The sequence below is a fragment of the Schizosaccharomyces osmophilus genome, chromosome 1, assembly GCF_027921745.1.
Source record: "Schizosaccharomyces osmophilus chromosome 1, complete sequence".
Taxonomy (NCBI): domain Eukaryota; kingdom Fungi; phylum Ascomycota; class Schizosaccharomycetes; order Schizosaccharomycetales; family Schizosaccharomycetaceae; genus Schizosaccharomyces; species Schizosaccharomyces osmophilus.
In genome coordinates, this window is record NC_079238.1 from 4,387,999 (window position 1) to 4,409,445 (window position 21,447).

Consider the following 21,447-nt stretch of genomic DNA (forward strand, 5'->3'; position numbering starts at 1 on the left):
AAGAATTTTAACTTACATTAGGTAATCAGCATTAAAGTAGCGTTCAAATTGCGGCTCTTCATATAATTCTGCTTTAACAACATGAAAGCAATGCAGAAGTAACAGCGGAAACTTTTCTGTAAAGTACGCAGTAAAGCCGTCGGGAAGGCTTCCCAATAGAGCGCGTACATTATCTGGTAAATCTTGATAATGATGCCTCTAAATATTGTCAGCGAAACCCCCGTATACCATCGCATGTAATGTCAGTACTTACCTTATTTCTTAATACCCGAAGTATATCTAAAATTTTAGAACCGTCATATTTTCGATACCTTCCAAGATTGTCAATCAAAGAGTTGTGTAAGTCGGCCATCCAATCTTTGCCAACAACTAAGTGAGCGTTATTTTCTAGACATTGAAGCAAAGGAGAAGGAGGATCACGCTCTTCCGCCTCAAACCTATCAGATACGTTGATCAAAAAATCCAGTTTTTTGGAGTAATTCCAAAAAAGCGGATGGTTAACTATATTCTCTATGGTTGGGCGGTCCTTAGGACTGAAACTAATCATCTCTGATATTAAATCAACAGCCAAAGTCCCATATTCACCCATCAAGCCAAGGTCTTCAAGATTGTATTCTCCTTTCAATATATTAGACTCGCATTCATATTGATTACCAAAAGGGTGTTTACCACCAGAAAGGGTGAAGTAAAAGATACATCCCAAAGCAAAAATATCAGTTGCATGACTTGCCTGACGAATCCTTCCTTCATGACTCGTACAGTGAATCTCTTTCGCTTCCTGTGAAACTAAGCCTCGAAGAATCTCTTGAGAACGCCATCCGTATGAGCCAGCTGCTTCAAACGTAGTAGTATGAAATGAACTTTGGCTAATATTCACTTTTTTACTTAAACCAAAATCGGATATTAAAGGCTTGATGATGAGATTGTTATTGTGGGTGACCTTTCTGGAAAGTAGGATATTTTGTGGCTTTAAATCACGATGAACCAAATCTAAAGTGTGAAGATGCCTCAGTCCCAGTGCGATTTGATATAACAAAGCAATTCTATCAATTTCCTGTACCATTTCATGATGAATCAGAGGATGCTCTATTACTTCAGCTAAAGTGCATTCACCTAACTCGATCACGACATAAAGGAATTTATCGCTTTGCTGTCTACAATAGTAACGGACGATGTTTGGATGATCGTCACTTTTTTGAAGAAGTTGAATTTCTCTTGTAGCCAACTCATAAAAATCTAAAAGGATGCGTTTCACAGCGACATCTCGATCTTCGTACTTTCCTCTATAAACAATTGTCCCATGGCTTCCATAACCAAGTATATCTGGAAAAATAGTTAAGGAATTCAGCGTTAAAGAGCCATCAGAGTTTTGACTCGTAGATTTTTGGATAATGGGCCCTATGTTTCCAACTGTGCCAGTATTGTCAGTTTGCGTTACTGCCGAATCTCTGACGAATGAGTCTATCACGTTTCCATGTTCATGTTCATCAGTGGTCCTTCTCTTTTTTCGATTTTTGCGGCGTCGCTTAGTTATATCGGCCTTTGTTGCATCCGTTGTAGCATTATTAGGATTTTCTGGCATAGCATCCCTAGCACCAAACTTTTGCTTTCGCTTTTGTGAGAAAAATATAAACAAACCCAATAGTAGAGCAATGCTGAGGATTAAAATACTCCGGAACAATAAGGAAGAAGGTGAGTCAGCGTCACCCGCATCTAACAAAGGAACTTGATTTTGATCGGATGAAAGGGCCAGCCTGTCAGACTCAACACCCTCTAAATAATATTCGGGAAAACACTCAGTGGGCAAGGATAGCAAAGGGACGTCTGCAGTTCTCAATGGATGTAATCCTATTATACTGCTTATAGGTACATGTGATCCAGGATATAGATAGCACGCCGCATTTGGAACTGCGGAAACAAGGGGAAATTGTTTAGTCGACATAGCGTACCAATTATAAGGAGAAAGAGTGTTTAAATAAACGCTTTCAGTGTCATTCGAAAACAAATTCGGAAACATGTTTTGAATGAACACATCAATTGGTTGATGAAGCAAACGAGAATTGGGAAAATAACTGTATTCCTCTGTGGATGATTCCGGGAATGACACAACATCGAAGACGGAAGTGGCAGGAATTGCCAAATTAATATTTTGAACAACGCGTTTCTTTTTCAGATCTAAAACGATCAAATCATCTTCTGCATTTGGAAATGCTAATTTGGAATCTAAAGGGGCCCGATATGAAGAACCATGAACTAAGTCACTCTTGCTAGGGCTCCATTCAACAAAAATGATATCCAAAAGAAGAGAAGACCCTTGATAAATACTGACTTTGTATTCAGTTCTCGCAATATCTATGATTGCTTTGCCTGAAAGTGAAGCTTCTAGCTGATTATCATCCAACAAATCCAAAGAATCAACTGCATCACCACCAGCTTTAGTCTGACCAAATTCAAAGTCTCTTCGATGACTTGAATCCTCTGCTTTGAACAAATGATTGGGAGTAGACGTGTCATATGATGAAGAAACTGCAGAACGAGCAGCCTGAATACTTCCCCTAGAATCATATTGAGAAAAAATCTTTCCACTTAAGGCATCTATCGTTAACAATGTTGTTTGTTTACTTCCAACGAAAATGTTGTTGTCCAGTAAACGTATGGGAGAAGCGTTGACAAGACTACGAAGATTATGCGGAAGTCGAACCAAACCAGTCTTGATGTTAAAGGCATATAAAATTCCGCCGTCAATCGGTTCCACAAACCATAGAGTGTCATTGCCAGAGACATAGGAAGCTGCTTGCAAAGCACCTAAAGACCTATCTCCGGGAAATGAGTGAAGGGAAGATGGAGTAAATTGCCTAATCTCATTTTTTGGAAGAATTGGATAGTCCTGAAGGACGGAAACGTTTTCAGTTTCTCCAAGTGACCATAGTCTATTGCCAGATGAACGATCGTAGCCGTGTAAAATACCATCAACAGTAGAAACAAGGAAGACGTTCTGTAATTTGGCCCCTGCAAAGTTTCTAGAGGCTTCGAATGAAGAGGAAAGCGAATGCCCATTACCCTGACCTTGTGGCAGACCGGAGGAAGAAAAAAGTATCAAATCATTGACAGAAGTGCTAGGAGTAGGATCCGATAATGAATGACAGATTTGAACAATACAAAGGAAAACTAATACAACAAAAGTTATAGTAGAAAGAAAACCCAATTTCATAAGTAGCTGGTTTAAGCTGTTCAAAATGCTTCTTTCTTGAAACGAAATTTGTAGACAATTTCTTTTATTTACGAATTAATCATTTCTTTTCCAATCAACGCCAATTTATTAGGAAAAGAGAAAATTTTGGTAGGAACTATTTTGCGGTTGTTGCTTAGTGTCAGTTTGCAATCGAAAAAGTCTTGTCAAGAGGCAAACCACCCACCGATTTGGAAGGTTCGCAATCTTTTGGACACTCTTAGATTAGAACAAAAAAAACCTCCTACAACTTCCAAAAGCGGCTCTAAAGGGACAGAAAGGTACTTTTAGCACTGTATACAATAATTGGAACCTGAAGTATTCGAGAATGATGAATCTCAATATCGAAGTTCTTTCTGTATTTCTTTCCGAGTTCCAAGTCTTTTGGTTACTGACTTTTGCTTCCTTCTCTTTCCAACAATTCACTGTCCAAATTCACAATTGCCATCTTTTGTTTATTAATGATATGGAAATCTTATCACTCCATTTTTTAAAAAAATATTCCGTAATCTTCTTTCGAATTTTAAACATCTGTTCAAGTTCGTTATTAGTATATAACATCGCAAAGGACCACTAAACTCAACACCATAAATTCCGAGAAACTTGCCTGTATAACAGTTCCAAATATACTCAATCTAATTCTTGTTCTTGTATCACTATATGTAACATGTCTCGTAAGTAACCATAAATTATAAAGTACAACCGGTAAGAAATCTTTACCGCTAACCTACATTTCCCCGAGTCCCTTTTTTTCGTAGTATCATGATACATGGTCGCTATAACTGGTATTGCCATTTTTCTTTGTCGCAGGTTCATCCATTAGATTGCATATTGCAATGCATTGGTTTTGTACATTTTACCTGAGCTTGAAAGCACGATGCGGTATCATTCTTTTCTTTATGGGAACCGGGGGCCGAAAAGGGTTGAGTAGGATTTGAAAAGTTGTTCCTGATCTTTCGGATGGTGGAATGTCAACTAATACACTATAGGTGGTAACCAGCGTGAGACTGATCGTGTCCGTAATGCCAAAAAGCAACAGGCAGGTAAAAAGAAACAGGACGGAAATCCTGCCAAACGTCTTGAAGCGTATGTAGAAACGATTTACCCAGTGATCAATAAACAGCACAGAATTAACACTTTGTTAGCCAGGCTGAAATTATGAGAGCAAAACAACGTGCTGCTGATGAGAAAAAGGGAGCTACTGGTTCCCAAAAGGTACATATATAATTTCTGTTTTCTAGTATTTTGTACTAACCTAGCATTTTTAGTAGCGCATAATACACAGTCTTTTTAGTTGCAATAAATTTAGTGCAATTGGTGCTTCGTTTATCAAATCCCAGCATCTGCCTCTTTTCCTGTAAGCAAATCCAATCCTCATACATGACTTCGTTGATGCTTTTTTTAAGTGTGCCGTTTTGTACACATACATGTTACATAGTATTTTATAATCACAGTTACCATTCTACATCAAGCATAGATATATCCAACAGCTGCTATTATGAAAGCGTTTTTCAACAAGACTCAGTACAAAGTCAATGGACAAACTATTATCATTTAAAAAATACAAGGGCAACTGCAATTACAACTATCGACACAAAAACAATTAACCAAACATTATATATTTATATCTACAATTAACAAATTAAGCTAGATGGTATATAAATGCAAAACAGACCAAAGGAAATCAGGGTATAACAAAAACAGTTCTGTACCAACTTTCAAAGATATCAATCATGATATCACCAGAACACCTTGCCTATTTCTATAGACAAGCCAATTTACCTGAGAAAACAACAGTCCTACGACACTTAAATAGCAAAATAAAACAATTTTGCTCGCATACAAACAATAAATATCCATCCCTTCAACAGCAGAAAGGGAAATTAATGCAAACGCTAGCTAAAACCATCACATTTTAGGGAATCCGAAATTAAATGAAGCTCACTTACAAGCTGAGAGCAGCACCGAAGAGGGTAACGATACCAACAACACCAGCGGAGAAAGCAACAGTGGAAGCACCAGACTTTTGGCTAGAAGCAGACTTACCATGCTCGGCAGAGGAGTCAGAGCCGGAAGCAGAAGAAGTAGCGGAGGAGCCATCAGAGGTAGCAGTGTTGCTGACAGAGGAAGACTTGGCAATGCTAGATACGGCACCCTTGCAAGTCCAATCATTACCCTTGATAACATCGTCACTCTTCTTGAAGGGGCAAGAGAAGTTGCTAGACTTGCTTTCAACCAACAAACTACCACGAACATCAGAAAGCTTGGGGAAATCAACTTCAGAGTAGTTACCGAGCAAAGTAAGACCACCACCGACTTCAGAGAGCTTAGGGAAACCAGAGACCTTGACCAGATCAGTGTTGTTGATGGTGAAACTACCACCAACGCTAGTCAAGTTGGGAAGGCTTAAGCTGTTAAGATCAGTAGAGTCCATGAAGTAGAGGGATTGGGACACAGAGGTGAGGTAGGGAAGGGAGACATTGTTAAGGGAGGTATCGGTGAAACCAAGACTGCCCTTAGTAGACTTCAAGTTACCGACGAAAACGTTGCTGATACCGTTGAAGTTGGCATCAGAGCTAACATTGGCAAGCTTGCTAAAGTTTACGTCAACCTTCTTGGCGTTGGCAGCAATGTTGATAGATGAGGCGGTTTCCAATTGGGGCATGTCGATAGATTGGATGTATTTGTTGTTGTTGATATTGAAAGTACCGATGTTAGTGATATCAATACCCTTGATGGACTGGAGTCCGGTGTTGACGATTTCGACATTATTAGCCTTCTTGATACCATTGTTGAATTGGAGTTCTCCCAAGTTGGGTAAAACCTTGAGTTCCAAAGAACCGACCTCGTTAAGCTTAGGGGCAGGAAGACTGTTCAAACGGGTCATATCATGAATGCTAAACGTACCGTCGACAGTTTCTAAGTCTGGGAAGTTGACGGTTTCTAAGTGAGGGCTGTTGGAAACAACAATACCACCAGTGACTTCCTTAACACCTACGATGTTGAGAACAGTGATACCAGAGGCTTGCAAGTTGTCAACGTGTAAGCTGCCGTCTAACTTGCTGCAGCTTTTGATGTTGTCGAGGTCACTTTGGGCGGTGACATTTTTGTCGCCGGAGCAGTTATCATTGTCGGCAAGAACGCGAGATGCGAGTAAAAGGAATGAAAGAGAAAGAGACTTGAATAACATGATGTATCAAATGCTTTAGATGTTAGATGATAAAAAGAAAATCAAAAACGACAGCGAAAGATTAAAAAATATGCAAAAGATTCGGTCTTTTATGAAAGATGCGAATATGAACGATGAAAAGATGGAAGGTGTTTCAAAAGAAGGACCGACCGAGAAGAAAAACGAAAAAATGAACAAGCAAAGAAAAACAAATAGCAAAAGAGCTTAAAATTCAATGAAAACTTGAATTAATAGTGAGAAGTGTTTCGCTTTGATCTGGTGTCTAAAGGACGGAAGTCCTGCCTTATATAGTAGAAAAGTCTCGTTTCCGTGACTTTCCTCGCGCTACCTGAAAACCCGCAACCGTTGCAATGTTTACAGCCATCAGAGTACAACCAGCCAGCTCGTTGCCCGAGCGACAAACAATCGTATATGCGAGAACATGAACACTACGACGTTTGATTGGCTGATCTCCGACTGATAGTAAGACAAACGCGCTTTAATGGTCGCGGTTGCTGCGGTAACGAGATACCACGGAAATGTAAACAAATGGGGTGTAAACAAACAAAGGGCTGGTTTTCAAAGGAGAATCATATGTAACAGGCAATTGCGTTCGTCCATGCAAAATTTTGCAAGCCATTGCAACGAATATAGATCATAGTCACTGGTACCGTCCATGCGTGGATGACACGGACGGCTGACTACCCTGGAACGGTAGGAAGTTCCGGACCTTGTATACAGGGACCCAGAAGTCACACAAAGAAGAGTTAACAAATCCCAACGACAGCTTGGGGCCCCTTATAGTAATATGGCAAACGGCATTGAAGAATAGTTTTTTAAATAATGTTGTCTATGCAAAAAAGAAGCCTCTCGTCTTTCATGTTTAAAATTGGATCTTTGGTGTTGCATGTTGGACGCGACGCGTCACGTAAACAAATGATTCATCAAGCGGGTTCTTCGACCGAACTATTACGAGCAATGGGCGGGTCCTTCGGAACGCACTGATAAAGTTTGAGTTATCTCGTAAGAGATAATCCATTGACCTTTTAGATCTCTTTGCGACATATAACAAAACTAGGCGAAGGAGCATCTTTAGCGTTATATATAAAAAAGATATAATACAATCGCTAGTAAGTAGTAGCAGTAGTAGTAGTAGTAGTAGTAGGAGGAGGAGGTAGGTAGGAAATACAATAGGAAAAAGATAAATGAAAGTGATGAAAGAGAACAGATGAATTATTAAATGAAAAAAGAAAAAAGTACAAGTGCCTAATGCATCGAACGGTGACGAAACCAAAAGAATTGCAGGAATTGCAGGAATTGCCGCCAACAAGTTTGATGAACTCCGGGTCGTCGTTTCGAATTGGTTGGCAAACAAACGAAATCACTACCAACTGACAAGACCAGTGAAAATTTTTAACTCTTTTAATTCTGTTTACCATCATTGTATACCAATCATTGTTTATATAAAGAGACCGATGCTTTCTTCCACCTAGCTCGCTAAGCAAATTAAACTTGATAAGCTCGGTTCAAGCGAATACATAGGTCAACACCACGCCGACAGACGGGTTGGGTTTTCTTGAAAAAATTACCCTCTGTTTTCATTAAAAAGCTGTTCACAATGTCAGAAAATATGCAAATTGATCAACCAGAGGAGGTGGCACAAACCGAGACACCCCGTTTTGAAATAAAAAAGGTAAGAAACTTACCGCCGAATCCATGCTTTTGCGTCTGCGTCTGCATCTGCGTCCAAGACTTGTCGTATGCTATCGATCCGCGAGAGGACCCTTTTTGCTGTTTAATTTCTTTTCTTCCAAAATCGTCAACTAACCTCTTTATTAGTGGAACGCTGTTGCTTTATGGCAGTGGGACATTGTCGTAGATAACTGTGCGATTTGCAGAAACCATATTATGGACCTTTGCATCGAATGTCAAGCGAATCCCGATTCCGCTGCTGCGCAGGAATGTACCGTTGCCTGGGGTACTTGTAATGTACGATTGTTACCGCTTTATTTCCATTCTTCCCTTGATTTACTGACCCTTTTGCTTTTAGCATGCTTTCCATTTCCATTGCATTTCACGGTGGCTCAATACTAGAAATGTTTGTCCTCTAGACAATCGTGAATGGGAATTCCAACGATACGGTATGTTGTACAAACTCTAAAAGCCTTGGCCTTTTTCTTTTATTATTTTATTTTTTTTTTGTTGGTTACAGACTTGCGCTAACCTTGTTTCTCTCTAGGTCATTAATGTTGGTACTGAAAAGAAAAGATTACGAACTTTTTATTCCCTTTCTCATTGTCCAACCGCTTCTTCTTGTTTCGTCTTTCCATGGCCGACAATATATACTTTGAGAAAGGGATATTTCTTATGAATTCTACCTGGGTGGATGTATGGTGAAGACAATAGCCATGATTCTTTTTGCTCCTTTACTTTGCTTGAAACAACATCACCGCTTTTACGATGGGCTCTGGAAAAGTAACCGTCGTCTTTTGGTTTTGATGATTTTGGATTTTCATTTTCATTTTACATCTTACAAGCTTCCATCTTTACCAAGTTCTACGTACTGCCAGTGGTCCAGGAAGGAGCATCTCTCGAAAAACTATGCTAACCTTACCATCATCTTTCTACGTATTTTATATTAAAAAAATCCAGATATTTCATCTCCTTTCGTTCTTGCAAACAAATGAGCTTTTTTCCATCCAACCAAAAACACACCCTCATGTGTTTCTCTTTCTTTATAACAATGTAAATAACCGCTTCAAACAACAACAACAACTACTACTACTACATGTACATCACCAATGCTTTGAATTTTCGCCAGTACTATCCATTACTTTCTGTAACCAAACTTGCTCCTTTGCAAAACCATTGATATCCAAAGGATCAAGGAGACTTCTATCCTTTCCCAACTTTTATTTATTACTAGTCACCAAAAACATCCAATAGACCTTTTTCAGGCAAAGCATGGGATTCAAATAAGGAAAAACTAGATACTTGACTCAACATTGCTGTTCCTGCATGAATGTTCAAGGATTGACAAAAGACTACCAAGTTGTAGGATTCATATCCTCCGGAACCTACGGAAAAGTATACAAAGTTATTTCAACAAACCAAAATGAAAAGCGCTTTTTTGCTATTAAAAAATTTAAAGCCGAAGCAAGAAATGCGGCTCCAAATGCCCAACAAACAGGCATCTCTCAAAGCACTATACGAGAAATGATGCTTTGTAGAGAAATGCAACATGAAAATATTGTAAAGTTGATTCAAGTTTTACTAAAGGACGGAACCATTAGTATGGTTTTTGAGTACGCTGAGCATGATCTGTTACAACTTATTCACTATCATGGCCGAATGCGCACGAGAAAAATACCCCCATCTATTATCAAAAGCATCATGTGGCAGCTTCTCAACGGCCTTTCCTACCTTCATGAAAACTGGGTCATACATCGCGACTTAAAGCCTGCCAATATCATGATAACAGCTGCAGGAAAAGTTAAAATTGGTGATCTTGGCCTTGGTAGACTAATACGTGACCCTTTACTTCCACTTTACTCTAGTGATCGTGTTGTCGTTACTATATGGTATCGTGCACCTGAATTATTACTAGGAGCTAGAGATTACACCCCTGCTATAGACATATGGGCCATTGGCTGTATCTATGGAGAGATCCTTGCTTTGACTCCTTTGTTCAAAGGTGAAGTAAAAGTGGAATCCAAAAAAGTGGTTCCTTTTCAACGTACACAAATGCTACGGATAATGGAAATATTAGGCACGCCTACTGTAGAAAGGTGGCCAGACCTTAAATACTACCCTGATTACGATCAACTGTCTACCTTTGAAGTAAAGTATTGGAATAACTTGCTTCCCCAGTGGTACCGCACAGATAAAACCAGAGATCCCAAAGGTCTCGATTTGTTTATGAAGTTGCTTGTATACGATCCTAAAAAACGGATAACTGCTAAAGAGGCAATTCAGCATCCATATTTTACAGAAGACTCTGACTGGAGCACTACGTAAGTACCCTTATTGATTATTTTTCTTTTTTTATTTTATGGAAATTTCTCTAAACTAACCACTTTATAGCCCTTTCCTTGATCAGGGCATCCAATATCCAGAAAGAAGAATCTTACAAGACGATTCGGATCTTCCACCAGTGAAACGGACGCTCAATACAAACGTGCTCCGAGAAACGAAGCGTTTCAAAGGAAACTAAAAAATTAAAACTCTCTCATACGTGTATTCTGTCATTAACGAAAAAATCATTATGATCTAAATTGGTTGAACTATCGGAAGCTCAGATAAAATCGAGCATATATTGAAAAACAAACAAATGGAAGTTCATTTTATATATTTATAAAAAGAAATGAATGAAGCGTTCAACCCTTGTTCATGATTTTGATTCAGCTTCTCGGCCTTATCCTTCTAACTCGGTACTATGATCTATAACCTGGCCACCAGCTTTCCATAGTCATGTTTCCAGAAGAGTGGAAGGCGAAATCGTTTCTGGAAGTTGGGCTGGACTATCAGAAGAAAGATTCTAATTTGAACAATAAGTTTCAAAATGCTCTACAATTGATGGATTTCGCAGATCACACTAATGAGGTAAAAAGCAACTAAAATGAAGATTATCTAATCATTCAGCCCATTTTGTTAGTTATTGCAGACTATTTAATTTGGTTCAATTATCAAAATGTTTCTTTAAAAGAAAATCCATTTTTGGCTCATCTTTTTCATACTTGGTCACATACGTCTTGTCTTGGCCGGCAATACCTCTTAGCCAATATATTATCTGGCAGAATCAAGCAATCTGTAAGTATTTTCTATGAATTGACTGGTTTTTGTATGCTCCTAAATGCTACATTTTCTGAAATTTCTACTTCTCGTCCTAAACAGTTGGTTATTAACCATTTTGAAGAGCTCCAATTTGGTGAGTATCCTGACAATCTCTCCCATAGAACTCGTTTATTCAACGACAAAGGAAGATGTTTTAGAAGAAAATTCCATTGTCGATGAAGGTGATTTACAACAATGGCTAGAACAACAAGAACTGTTGCCTGAAAAAACATCCTCCAATTCGACCGCTGCTATTTGGTTAACTGGCACAGATCGAGCTCTAACTTCAAACGAAGTGGTATGGTGGGCGAGACTGATAGTTTATTAACTTTCGTGTAGCAAAGCTTTTTACAAAGTCAACCGCGTTTTTCTGACAGTGATGTACCTACAGTTAAACAGATGGAAACTTTTATTCTGTTAAATTTGTCTTATGCCTCTGATATATTCTCCAATTTGATATACCGGTCAGAACCGAATTCAAATCAAAGATTCCTCAAAAACCTTACATCTCTTTCGATAACGGTATCCAATATAGAAGTTTTGATTCAGATGTTGCTACATAACTCTACTTTGGCTTCTTCTATGACAAGCTCTGGTTCTTTTATGTACGAACTTTTGTCGTCATTTACTTCCCAGATCTCCAATTGCGACCTGTTTGAAAAAGAGCGAATTGCTCACATAGGAAGTAGTTTCTTCCTTAAAGCCCTTGACGTACCTGTGATAAAAAATATACTGATGTTTGACTTGTATTTTGACTTGCAATCATTCTGTATGACCGCACTACCTCAATCGACTGCATTGTTTCAAAAATTAAAAGCTATAAAATAGTTTAACCAAAAGTAATAATAAAATGCTAAAAGTTTTATGCAATTTAGATAGAAGTACATCCATATAGCATTAATTTTATCAATTGTCCAACCCTAACCGAATTTAAACCAAAAAAAAAGAAACTGTATACTTTTATCCGCGCTTTCCTTAGTATGCTACAAGCAAACTGCTGGACAGCAATGACCCAAAATTAAATCTACTGGAGATTATCCTCGTTGATAGTGAGCAAACGAGATCGTGCAGGATACATTCGCTTGTACAAGGACATGGCAACCGTATCTTGAACAGTAAGTTTGCCGTTAAATGTAGCCTTGAAATATCCATGAGTACCCAATGGCTCCTTAATAAATCCAGTACGACCTTGTTTGGTAAATAGCTGGATAGGTTTAAACCACATAACATCTTCAGGGTTGAAGAACATGTAACGAATAGTGATAATCTTTTTGTTAATTTTGAATGGATGGCCGGTAAGAACAGCACGCTTAACTATTACGGCAGAAGTGTCACTCTTAAGGAAAGAACCAGTAGCAGCTAAACGTAATGAACCATCAGGCATAGGCTTGAATAGTGTTACCGGCAAACCACCGAAAACTATAGGGCCAATGAGAGTACCCAATGCAAGTACCTTAGGTTGCAAATACTTGTTATATTTTTGTAGGTTATTTGTTGCACCCGATGAAGGAGGGTCGGAATACAACGGTCTCACGTACAAGCGACGTGGTCCAACTTGTAGAATCAATTCTTCTTTAGAAGCTAGAGGATCTTCATACTCCGAGTGCTTGGTAACCGTAAAGTGGGATACGCTTGTTTTATTCTCATATGCCATCAAAGAATAAAGCACAAGCATGTTGTTAGGCTGGTTATAATAATCATAAACAGAAACAGGTACATCTCGAAGCTCTACAACAACAAGCTTTCCTGGCTTGGCTTCACCAATAAACGGCTGCTTGTAAAGCTTGTTCTTTAGGTTCCGATAGTTTTCAAGCTTGAATAATTGACGCCATTCGGGGGGCTCACTTGGATCATATTCCTCAGCATCCCAAGGACTGGAAAAGAAACTACGAAGACCACGGTATTTTTTCAAACGTTCTCTTGCTAAGTCCTTAGGATCTATCTCTAATTCATCAGGAAATTCGAGCTCCTCCTGTTGCTCTTTCATCTTTTGGCGATATTCTTCATATTGTCGGGTTTCTTCCTCTTCATTTAGTTCGACAAACATTTCAGACTTGGCATCATCATCATCACCAGCTACGCTTTCGGCCTGCTCACTAACCGGCTGCTCTTCTTCAGGACCACCTTCATTTTCAACAAGTAATTCTGTATCTTCAACATCACTATATTGTTCTTCTTCTTCATCCACACCAGGAATCCAAGTAGCCTGATAGCTAGAAGTGCCCTTTGGGACGCGTTTAGGAACCGGCACGGGTTCTTGCTCGTCATCCAAATAGTAAAAGTCATCAAGACGGACGCCTCGTGGATGCTCAGGTTCCATTTCCATCTCCATATTAAAGTCATTTGGAGCAAGGGTCTCTATTTGCTCTTGGTTTTCAGTTGGAGCAGCAAGTTCAACTAAACCAGCCTCGTTCACATTTTTGTCTTCTTCCATTGTATCGGAAGACTTCGGTTTTGAATCAGAAGCATCATATATGCAATTTATCTGATAATCACCGAAACCTGAAATATGAACCAAGGAATCCGGATCTAAACCTTTACCACGCACTATACCTTTAACAAAGAGCTTCCCTTCATTGTACTCAACGTCTTGAGCTAAAAGGTAGGCTCGAGAATCACGCCAAAAGATACCACGAGGATGAGAAGTGCACAGAGCACGGACAACGTTGAGAGCATCCTGTGAGACATCAGAGGCAAAAACTCGGTCTTGATCAGAGAAAAAAAAGTTCATGAAACTTTGTAAGGATTTCTTAACTTCTCCACGTGTTTTCATATTGTCAATGATGGACATATCGTTGACAACTGAAATGACACTAGATATTCCTTGGCACTGAGTTGTTCTCACTACGAGTTCACCAAATTCATCAACTTCTTGGGTGGCAGAAAGACCAAAAACTACATAATCTGAAGCTTTGCAAGCGTCGACGAGACTATAAAAGTTCTTTCCGGGTATCAGAAAGTGCAACTTTTGTTTGAACCGAGTTATCATCGTGCAATATTGATTGGAGTTCTCTTCAATTAAAGGAAGATCAGCCTCAGGATCCACTGAAGCTAACAAGTTTTTAAGGATACTCCACGGATCAACGTTCGAGCAAAGAGGTACAATAGTAACCACCTTTGGAGCACCATTCTTGCCGCCAAAAATCCGATTATTCATAGCAGTCTCATTTCTTTTATTCAGCTGTATTTGCTTAGCATTGTTTCGTCGATCTGCTTTAGTAGAGGTGTGTTGAATACTTTTTGGACCAGTCCTATTCGGTTCGATGTTATTACTATAACGCTCCTTTAGAGATGACTTGGAGGCATGCTTAGATTTAAACGGCTTTTTGGGCTTGACATTTGACCTGTGATGATGGGACATCTTCGATTTGTACTGTAAGTGTCAACCGAAAAGCAGGTATATTAGTTAAAAAAAAAAAGCAAATGTTGCCGATTTCAGGAAAAAAAATGCTTTATCCAAGGCAATTAACTTTTACGAGCTTCTCTATAAAATTCCAGATTTTTTACCAAAATCCCCTGGTGTCGTTTTCAGCAAAAAAATATAAAACCAAACCACTTAATTCTTTTGATTCCGATTTCTCTTTATTCAAAAATCGGTTTGCTATTGCTCAAACGAGTGTTACGCCTAAGTGGAGTTTTTGCTGAGGGCAAAGTAAAAAGTGAGATGCGCTTGGAGTTCACATCTTATTTTCATTCTTCCTTTCTTTACTTACAATAAAAATCCCATTTCAGTCTTAGTTTAGCTTTATAAATATTCATAAATATCTAATTAATAAATAATCACATGGAGATTAATAGGCTTCATAGGGAAGATTCCTATGGACCAAATATTTTTTAGCACAGCCGTAGTGTACGACAGAACCACTAAATTGTTAGTTATTATAGAAAAAAAAAAATAAAGCAAAGAATACTTACTCGGGAAATATAGAAATAACGCTCTTTCCTAATCGCTTGTGGCAATGTAAACAAGTCTTTTCTCTTGTTATAACAACTTTTTCTGAACGGATGTGGGAGAGGTCTGCATTTAAATCATTAATCCTTGTTTGGTACAACTTTGATTGTAATTCTTTCTTATTTTTTTCTTCGTAGAGTTGTCGAAATTGAGAAGACAAAAATGTATGATAAGTTTTCATGCTGGTATCTTTGGGTAACAGAGGAAAAATCCTTTTCATTTTCAAGCGAGAGCTATACTTCGTAATAAATGATATTATTCCTTCTGGTTGTTGATTTGCGAGATCTGAAAGGTACATATAATAAGGCTCAGTCTCGCCAGTGTCCATATAAATAGAATCACAATAACCATTCGCCCCTTTCCAGTCCTTCATTTTATCTAAATATACGTCCAGCGCGTCTCTATGCCTCGATAAATGTCGATAAAGGATTACCGATGCTTCAAACAAATGATGGTCATTGGGATCGATGTCGTTAAGTATTGCATTCGCATCATATCTTCTTGATTCATTCAAGTGCTGCATGAATCCTTTTAACACACTTTCAAAACTAGCTGAGAATTTTTTATCGCTGCTCTCCCTCTCTAATTCATGAATTCGACGCAAGTACAGTTGGCCAAGGCGAGTCGAAAAGGTCTCGAGATCTGTTTTCCCAGAAGCAATTAGATTCTCTAAATAAAAGATGGAAACCTCAGAAGATACGGTCTCAAGGTAATTTAAAACTGCACCATGAGATATAGCACTACTCCCGCTTGTATCATTAAGAAATAACCGTATCGAGGCCTTAGGATCATTAATAAGAGGAGTTCTGGCATATTCAAAGACATATTTCTTATCCTCAGCATTAAGTTTTTGAAGATAGCTAAGGATATCGTCGTATTTAGAGGTTTCCTCTTGAGCCTTAGAGGAGGATAAAGAGGTTCCCTCTTCGTTAAGTTTTGTCAACAATTTCAGAGCATCGTCATGATCTCTTTTACCAAAATAATAATCAATCAATTCACGAAACATTCCAGCCGACGTTAAGTTTGCTTCTACGACTGAAGTTTCACAGTGATTAGGTAAACGCAGTAAAGATCCTACAAGGGCCGGAGTAGACACCATATATGTTAAAAATAGTGTAGTATCAACTTCGACAGCAATATTCTCCAAATCCTTTTTAGATATTATACTTCCATCGTCGTTACGAAAAAGATCTTTTTGGTATGAATGGTAAGTTTCCTCATCCCAACTCAAGAAGAGATTTGCTTTCCTTCTTGAATCAGTCAAATATGCACTCAAACTTCGTAGCCGTTTGTTGTTGAAAACCACAGATTTGCTATCATCCTGTCCTTGAGAATCGATCTTCGACGTTGGGCGTATACTTGTTTGAGGAGATCCAACCGTTGGCAGGTCTGAAGGAGGAGGGCCAGAAGACAGGATACTAAGTGCATCAGAATAATCGTTTTCCACGAGTTTTGGGAAAAGCCTCAAAACAAAAGAGGGAGATTCACATATTTCCGTAAATAATTTCATGGCGGTCTCATAGTCACCGGAGGAAAAGGAACGAGAAGCTTTTTCTCTTTTCGTCATACGAAGATAATAATTCCGTTTGGGAAATTTCACATCGTCAATCTGGTCCAAGACGCTTATCGCTTCATCAAGTTGATTCGATTGCAACAAGGATTCAATCTGAGAACCGAAATCTTCAGGAACAAGAATCCAAACATAAGAGTTTGACGTAAAAAATGTATTTTCTTCGCAAGAAAAGGTAGAGGAGATGTTACTAATACCAATTTGTTGGATAAGAGCATGAGTATCCTTATTCCAAACGTAAATGTACTGTGAATGGAGAGAAACTAAATAAGGTGAATTGTAGATAACAGCTTGTGGGCTTGTAGGCCAAACTAATGGCTGTCTTGAAACATGTAAAGATTTAAGATTAACCAGGTAGCCTTGCGTGTCTCTTGACAGTAGAACTTCTTCATCGGAAATTCTTGTAATATGTAAACGATTCAACTTCATAGACATCCCTATGTAACTCATGCCGAGTCCTAAAGAAGACGACGGCTGCCAAGGCAGATTCAAAGAGGATGACTGAGATGTTTCAACGTTCACTGCAACAAACTCGTTTGAAAAAGAGACAAGTATCATATTTGAGGACATCCATGCTAAAGTACGGGCTCGATCATTAAGGGAGATTGATTTGTCGTGAACAAGTCGATTGGGTGCTTGCCATTTATAAATATTTAGATACTTTCTTTCTGCCAGAATAACTTGATTATTTCCGTATAAACACATGTTTTGGCAATAGCTACCAATACTCTGGAGCTTCTCGAACGTTGATATTTTATACACATGTATGGAGGAATCTAAAATTAAGTAATAGATTAGCATTTCTTTCGTTAACAATGAAAAGTCTTCGTACCGGATAGAGCGTAGAAAATGTCTTTTGAGGTATCACGAATCACTTTTGTGATTGGTTTTTTCGTGAATGCAGAATAAAACTCTACGTGCTCCATAACGAAATCATCTTTGCACATTAGTTAGGTATAGAAAAAGAATACTAAATACCATTCAAGTTGTCAGCTCCACGATAGATCTTGTACCTATCCAGATCACCATTGCTGTTTGAAACATAAATATGTTCGCCTTTCCTCATTAGCTATAGTAATTCAAATGAATTCGACCATACCTAACTCAAAAATACATTCAATTTTAGATTTTGAAAGCTCCAAAACGCGGAATAGAGAGAAAGATCGATGCATCGTCAAAAATCATAAGTAACTATCAGGAAGCAACACAGATGGACCAAGTCAAGTTTCGCATTCAATAGAATAATTTTATGAAGGGAATTCACCTTCCTTTATCGTTTAAACTACCAAGCTAGCAAGCAAGTTTGTATAGACGCAGCATGACTTCAAGTGATTCTTTACCGAGCATGAATGAAGGGGAAGCGAGCCACACTGGAGTTTCTTAATAAATATAATTAACTGTAGGAAAATTTGCAAGTTTTATGAAACATCTATTTCATAGTGTTTCAAAATTGAAAGAACAAAATCAAATGAATTAAAGTGTCAGAAGCTTATGTGGCAGACAAACGTAAAAATATTAGCAAAAGGTGGATATCATATTTCAATTCAAAATTAACAAGATAGGATCATATATAGGTAGAACGATCTTTCTTCAAACGTCCTCATTTATTCGTTTAGATTCACGTATATCTATTTTGTTTTTCTACTTGGAAGTTGCAGGCCAATATCCTTCTTCAATCCATCCGGTTTTCAAAACTGCGACCTAGTTACAATTAGTTTCGTGCAAATACAAACTGGTAAGCGCTTTTCATGAATATGCTTGTTCATACAATAGTACTTAGTTTCACTGGTCGTTTCAGCTTCTGTTCTTGGTGCACTAGCATTTTGTAGACACTCAAATAAACATCTTTAGGAATCACCACTTCCTCTAGAGAATACTCGTTCGCGATTTTGTCGTGATCCAACAACCATTCAGAGCGCCTTTTGCACCATTCTTTAACACCAACTTCCCAATTTTGCGAATTCAGCGTTTCTTGCATGGTTCTGGTTAAATATGCGACAGAGCCTACTTTCCCCACATACAAACAAGATTATATGAGGAAAGATCGTGTTCTTTTATGTATCATAGTGTTGTATTCTGTAGTGATATAGAAATCGTAGTATGTTACTTAAAGTGATATAAACAATTGAACAGGTAAATAAAAAAAAAACTAACAAAGCTTATTTATTAAGAATTCCAAATTCAATGACTCTTGATAAAAAATCAATTCTGTTTTATCGTTCTCCTATTTCATACATACTTTTCATTAGACTGGGCTTTATTTACTACTAGATGTAGAGAGGTAAATGTCCCACTCAAGGCTTTTGCTAGGAAACATTGATTTTTTCTTTAGAAAAAACAAATAAAATCAAAAGAAAAAATTGGACCAAAAAAGAGAAGGCCTTGCTACATGTTGTATGTGTATAGGCCAGTACTAGTGAATGTCATTTTTTTTTGTACCATTGCGATCCTTTGTTTTTTTTTTTTTTTTTTTTTTATTCATCATTGCCTTTATGGAAACTGTTGTCTATTTCAGGAATCTACTAATTTCGTCGTACCTTCTTAACAAATACTCTTGACATACTTGCTTCCTTCATACATTGTATTTCCAGATACTTTTTCCCTTCTCATAGATATCAAAGAGAAAAATAATCTTTCAGCATTATTTCAAATACTTGTAATACTTGGGATTTCCCCCAACTATAGACGACAAGCTTCGAATTATGTCGGTAATTACGCATTCTGCAAACGCAGTATCCAAACCACCTTCACTGCCTTCAACGCTTGCTCCAGTTCAAGCTTTTCAAGAAAAAACGGATTCCTCTTCTAGTGTGCTCTCATTTTGTTTGTTCCTTTCATATCTGGGCTCTGTCGCTGGAATATCGGGTTATACGTTGTTAAAGGTATGAAGAGACAATGTTTATTACAAGACTGCTTACTTATTAACATTTAAATTAGTATTATGTTCGTCCTAGATGGCTCGAATTGCTCGCATTACGACATGCCTATGTGAAACACAACTTAATAAAGTTAGAACATATTTCCGCAAAAGCAATAGATATTGAAAAGGAAACAGCTAATCTACAAGCAAACCACGACTTATGGATTAGAGCAAAAGTAGCTAAAAGTCGGATATCTACACTAAAAACTATTGCACAAAACAAAGCACAACAAATACCAGCAGAAGCATCTCTAAACCTAAGTATACAGGGATTCAAGGACGTTCTGAATGCTAAAGTTGGCGAATTTCTTCCCTTATACAACTCCGACAGCTTGTCATCCGATCAAATATCACAATTTCACGATGATCTTTGTAACTACAAAAGGCTTCATCTGTCTATTTCATGAAATAATAATTTTTCCAAAAAACAGCTATACAATTCATTAAACGCCGATTAAGGATCGATAGTTTGGGGAAGCATCTTGATACTTATTAATAAAATACTCCTCCTTATGCAGTACAAGATATCTAGATAAATTGTCAGTTAGTAAAAGAGTATAACAATTGTTGCACTTACTGTAAAAACTCCTCGATATATCCTAACAAGCAGTCAATCGATTGTGAGTCCATGTTCGTATGGTCAATTAATTCAGGTAAACTAACAAAAAGTCGTATCAGGTGCTCAGCGCCATAAATATCACACATTTCAACTCCAGGATAGTCTCTTCGAACTTCCATGTATTGCTGCCTTTCAAAACGATAAAGTAGCATGTTTCCAAGGCACTTATTAAAATAAATAACTAGTCCAGCCATTGCTTGCTCAAACACATCAACATCAATTTCGTTCGTCAAAGAAGAGATTTTGGATTCCCGGAAAGCAGCAATGGCAGCTCGCACAGTAGGCTTTCGAGGCAACGATATTAGCTGAAGATGCTTTGTGATATGTTCCCAATCATCTACCAACCAAAGCTTCAAAACATCAGGCACACGGATCTTATGCTTAGGTAATGGAGGTTCTTCATCTACAGATTCTTCTTCAACAGCCTTTACTGCCGCGTCTACAGCAGCTTCAGAAACCGCCTCGTTTTTTATAACGTGAGGTACCGGTGAGGCTGATTTTTGGGTTTTCGTTCTTTGAGGTGTTTCACGAGAGTCACCATCCATCGTAGTAGCGCTAGATTCCCGAGACCGTTTTCCTGTAGGTTTACTGGCTTGACCTGAAGCTTCACCACCCTTGGGAATTAAAGAAGCTGCCTTTTTCGCCGCCGCAGATTTTTGTTTAGCTGCCATAGCATTACTCTTTAATTCCTTTTGGGTTTTCAAATTTTCTTCATTCCACTTTAGTATTCGATCAGGTCCGACCCACTCATCCCAGCTATTTTTCCATCCTCTATAGTGAATCAAGTAGGTTGAGGAATCTTCCTTTTTTTCTGTGTCTATAATTTTAGCTTCATAAAGCAAAGGTCCATGAAAGCATAACACCCGTTCATTGACTTTATACGACATGGAAAGAGTAATATCTGGAGAACAGCTCGTGGTGGTGAGGTACTCCACAGTACCGCCAAGAAGCAAGAAGAGAAAGACAGCAATATCTCGAAAAGAAACTTTTTAAGATTCAACGGAAAAACTTGTGGCAGTGAACAAGTTGTTGTCCAGGTTCTGAGTCTATGTTTGACGGAAGCTGGGCTGTTGGAGTGAACTAAATGCTGTACTAGATTAGCTTTGCTGTCCGTTGAAACGCCCAAAGCGTTAGAAGAAAGATTTATTGTTATAT

At 38.2% G+C, this 21,447-nt stretch overlaps 11 protein-coding genes across 11 annotated transcripts; 5 read left to right on the forward strand and 6 right to left on the reverse strand.

Annotated features, from left to right (window-relative positions):
• Window positions 1–12: 12 nt before the first annotated feature.
• ire1 (serine/threonine protein kinase, sensor for unfolded proteins in the ER Ire1) lies at window positions 13–3,211 on the reverse strand (the record flags this gene model as incomplete). Its single annotated transcript, XM_056180785.1, has 2 exons — window positions 13–198; window positions 254–3,211. The coding sequence occupies 2 exons, from the start codon at window positions 3,209–3,211 to the stop codon at window positions 13–15; spliced, it is 3,144 nt and encodes a 1,047-aa protein (XP_056036885.1).
• Window positions 3,212–3,896: 685 nt separating this feature from the next.
• Window positions 3,897–4,500, forward strand: SOMG_05111 (SERF family protein, 4F5S-like protein, implicated in mRNA splicing; the record flags this gene model as incomplete). Its single annotated transcript, XM_056183885.1, has 4 exons — window positions 3,897–3,903; window positions 4,219–4,315; window positions 4,375–4,444; window positions 4,498–4,500. 4 exons carry the CDS (start codon window positions 3,897–3,899, stop codon window positions 4,498–4,500), a joined length of 177 nt encoding a protein of 58 aa, XP_056037103.1.
• A 674-nt stretch (window positions 4,501–5,174) lies between these two features.
• On the reverse strand, window positions 5,175–6,419 carry ecm33 (extracellular leucine-rich repeat domain, receptor L domain-like Ecm33; the record flags this gene model as incomplete). The annotated part of the gene is made up of 1 exon (XM_056180786.1): window positions 5,175–6,419. The coding sequence occupies one exon, from the start codon at window positions 6,417–6,419 to the stop codon at window positions 5,175–5,177; it is 1,245 nt and encodes a 414-aa protein (XP_056036886.1).
• Window positions 6,420–8,016: 1,597 nt separating this feature from the next.
• On the forward strand, window positions 8,017–8,645 carry rbx1 (SCF complex, Cul4-RING and CLRC ubiquitin ligase ligase E3 subunit Rbx1; the record flags this gene model as incomplete). The annotated part of the gene is made up of 4 exons (XM_056180787.1): window positions 8,017–8,091; window positions 8,238–8,387; window positions 8,449–8,539; window positions 8,638–8,645. 4 exons carry the CDS (start codon window positions 8,017–8,019, stop codon window positions 8,643–8,645), a joined length of 324 nt encoding a protein of 107 aa, XP_056036879.1.
• A 771-nt stretch (window positions 8,646–9,416) lies between these two features.
• Window positions 9,417–10,611, forward strand: srb10 (mediator complex, cyclin-dependent protein kinase subunit Srb10; the record flags this gene model as incomplete). The annotated part of the gene is made up of 2 exons (XM_056180788.1): window positions 9,417–10,411; window positions 10,482–10,611. 2 exons carry the CDS (start codon window positions 9,417–9,419, stop codon window positions 10,609–10,611), a joined length of 1,125 nt encoding a protein of 374 aa, XP_056036880.1.
• A 257-nt stretch (window positions 10,612–10,868) lies between these two features.
• On the forward strand, window positions 10,869–12,059 carry not11 (CCR4-Not complex subunit 11; the record flags this gene model as incomplete). The annotated part of the gene is made up of 4 exons (XM_056180789.1): window positions 10,869–11,000; window positions 11,040–11,207; window positions 11,314–11,529; window positions 11,571–12,059. The coding sequence occupies 4 exons, from the start codon at window positions 10,869–10,871 to the stop codon at window positions 12,057–12,059; spliced, it is 1,005 nt and encodes a 334-aa protein (XP_056036881.1).
• Window positions 12,060–12,255: 196 nt separating this feature from the next.
• Window positions 12,256–14,592, reverse strand: tsr1 (ribosome biogenesis protein Tsr1; the record flags this gene model as incomplete). The annotated part of the gene is made up of 1 exon (XM_056180790.1): window positions 12,256–14,592. The coding sequence occupies one exon, from the start codon at window positions 14,590–14,592 to the stop codon at window positions 12,256–12,258; it is 2,337 nt and encodes a 778-aa protein (XP_056036882.1).
• A 430-nt stretch (window positions 14,593–15,022) lies between these two features.
• On the reverse strand, window positions 15,023–17,925 carry vam6 (HOPS complex Rab GEF subunit Vam6; the record flags this gene model as incomplete). The annotated part of the gene is made up of 5 exons (XM_056180791.1): window positions 15,023–15,095; window positions 15,147–17,529; window positions 17,586–17,690; window positions 17,732–17,809; window positions 17,853–17,925. 5 exons carry the CDS (start codon window positions 17,923–17,925, stop codon window positions 15,023–15,025), a joined length of 2,712 nt encoding a protein of 903 aa, XP_056036887.1.
• Window positions 17,926–18,394: 469 nt separating this feature from the next.
• SOMG_01999 (DUF4050 family protein, conserved protein) lies at window positions 18,395–18,731 on the reverse strand (the record flags this gene model as incomplete). The annotated part of the gene is made up of 2 exons (XM_056180792.1): window positions 18,395–18,454; window positions 18,522–18,731. 2 exons carry the CDS (start codon window positions 18,729–18,731, stop codon window positions 18,395–18,397), a joined length of 270 nt encoding a protein of 89 aa, XP_056035328.1.
• Window positions 18,732–19,455: 724 nt separating this feature from the next.
• SOMG_02000 (Schizosaccharomyces specific protein) lies at window positions 19,456–20,080 on the forward strand (the record flags this gene model as incomplete). Its single annotated transcript, XM_056180793.1, has 2 exons — window positions 19,456–19,635; window positions 19,691–20,080. The coding sequence occupies 2 exons, from the start codon at window positions 19,456–19,458 to the stop codon at window positions 20,078–20,080; spliced, it is 570 nt and encodes a 189-aa protein (XP_056035577.1).
• A 36-nt stretch (window positions 20,081–20,116) lies between these two features.
• alp13 (MRG family Clr6 histone deacetylase complex subunit Alp13) lies at window positions 20,117–21,179 on the reverse strand (the record flags this gene model as incomplete). Its single annotated transcript, XM_056180794.1, has 2 exons — window positions 20,117–20,201; window positions 20,251–21,179. 2 exons carry the CDS (start codon window positions 21,177–21,179, stop codon window positions 20,117–20,119), a joined length of 1,014 nt encoding a protein of 337 aa, XP_056035576.1.
• Window positions 21,180–21,447: the final 268 nt, after the last annotated feature.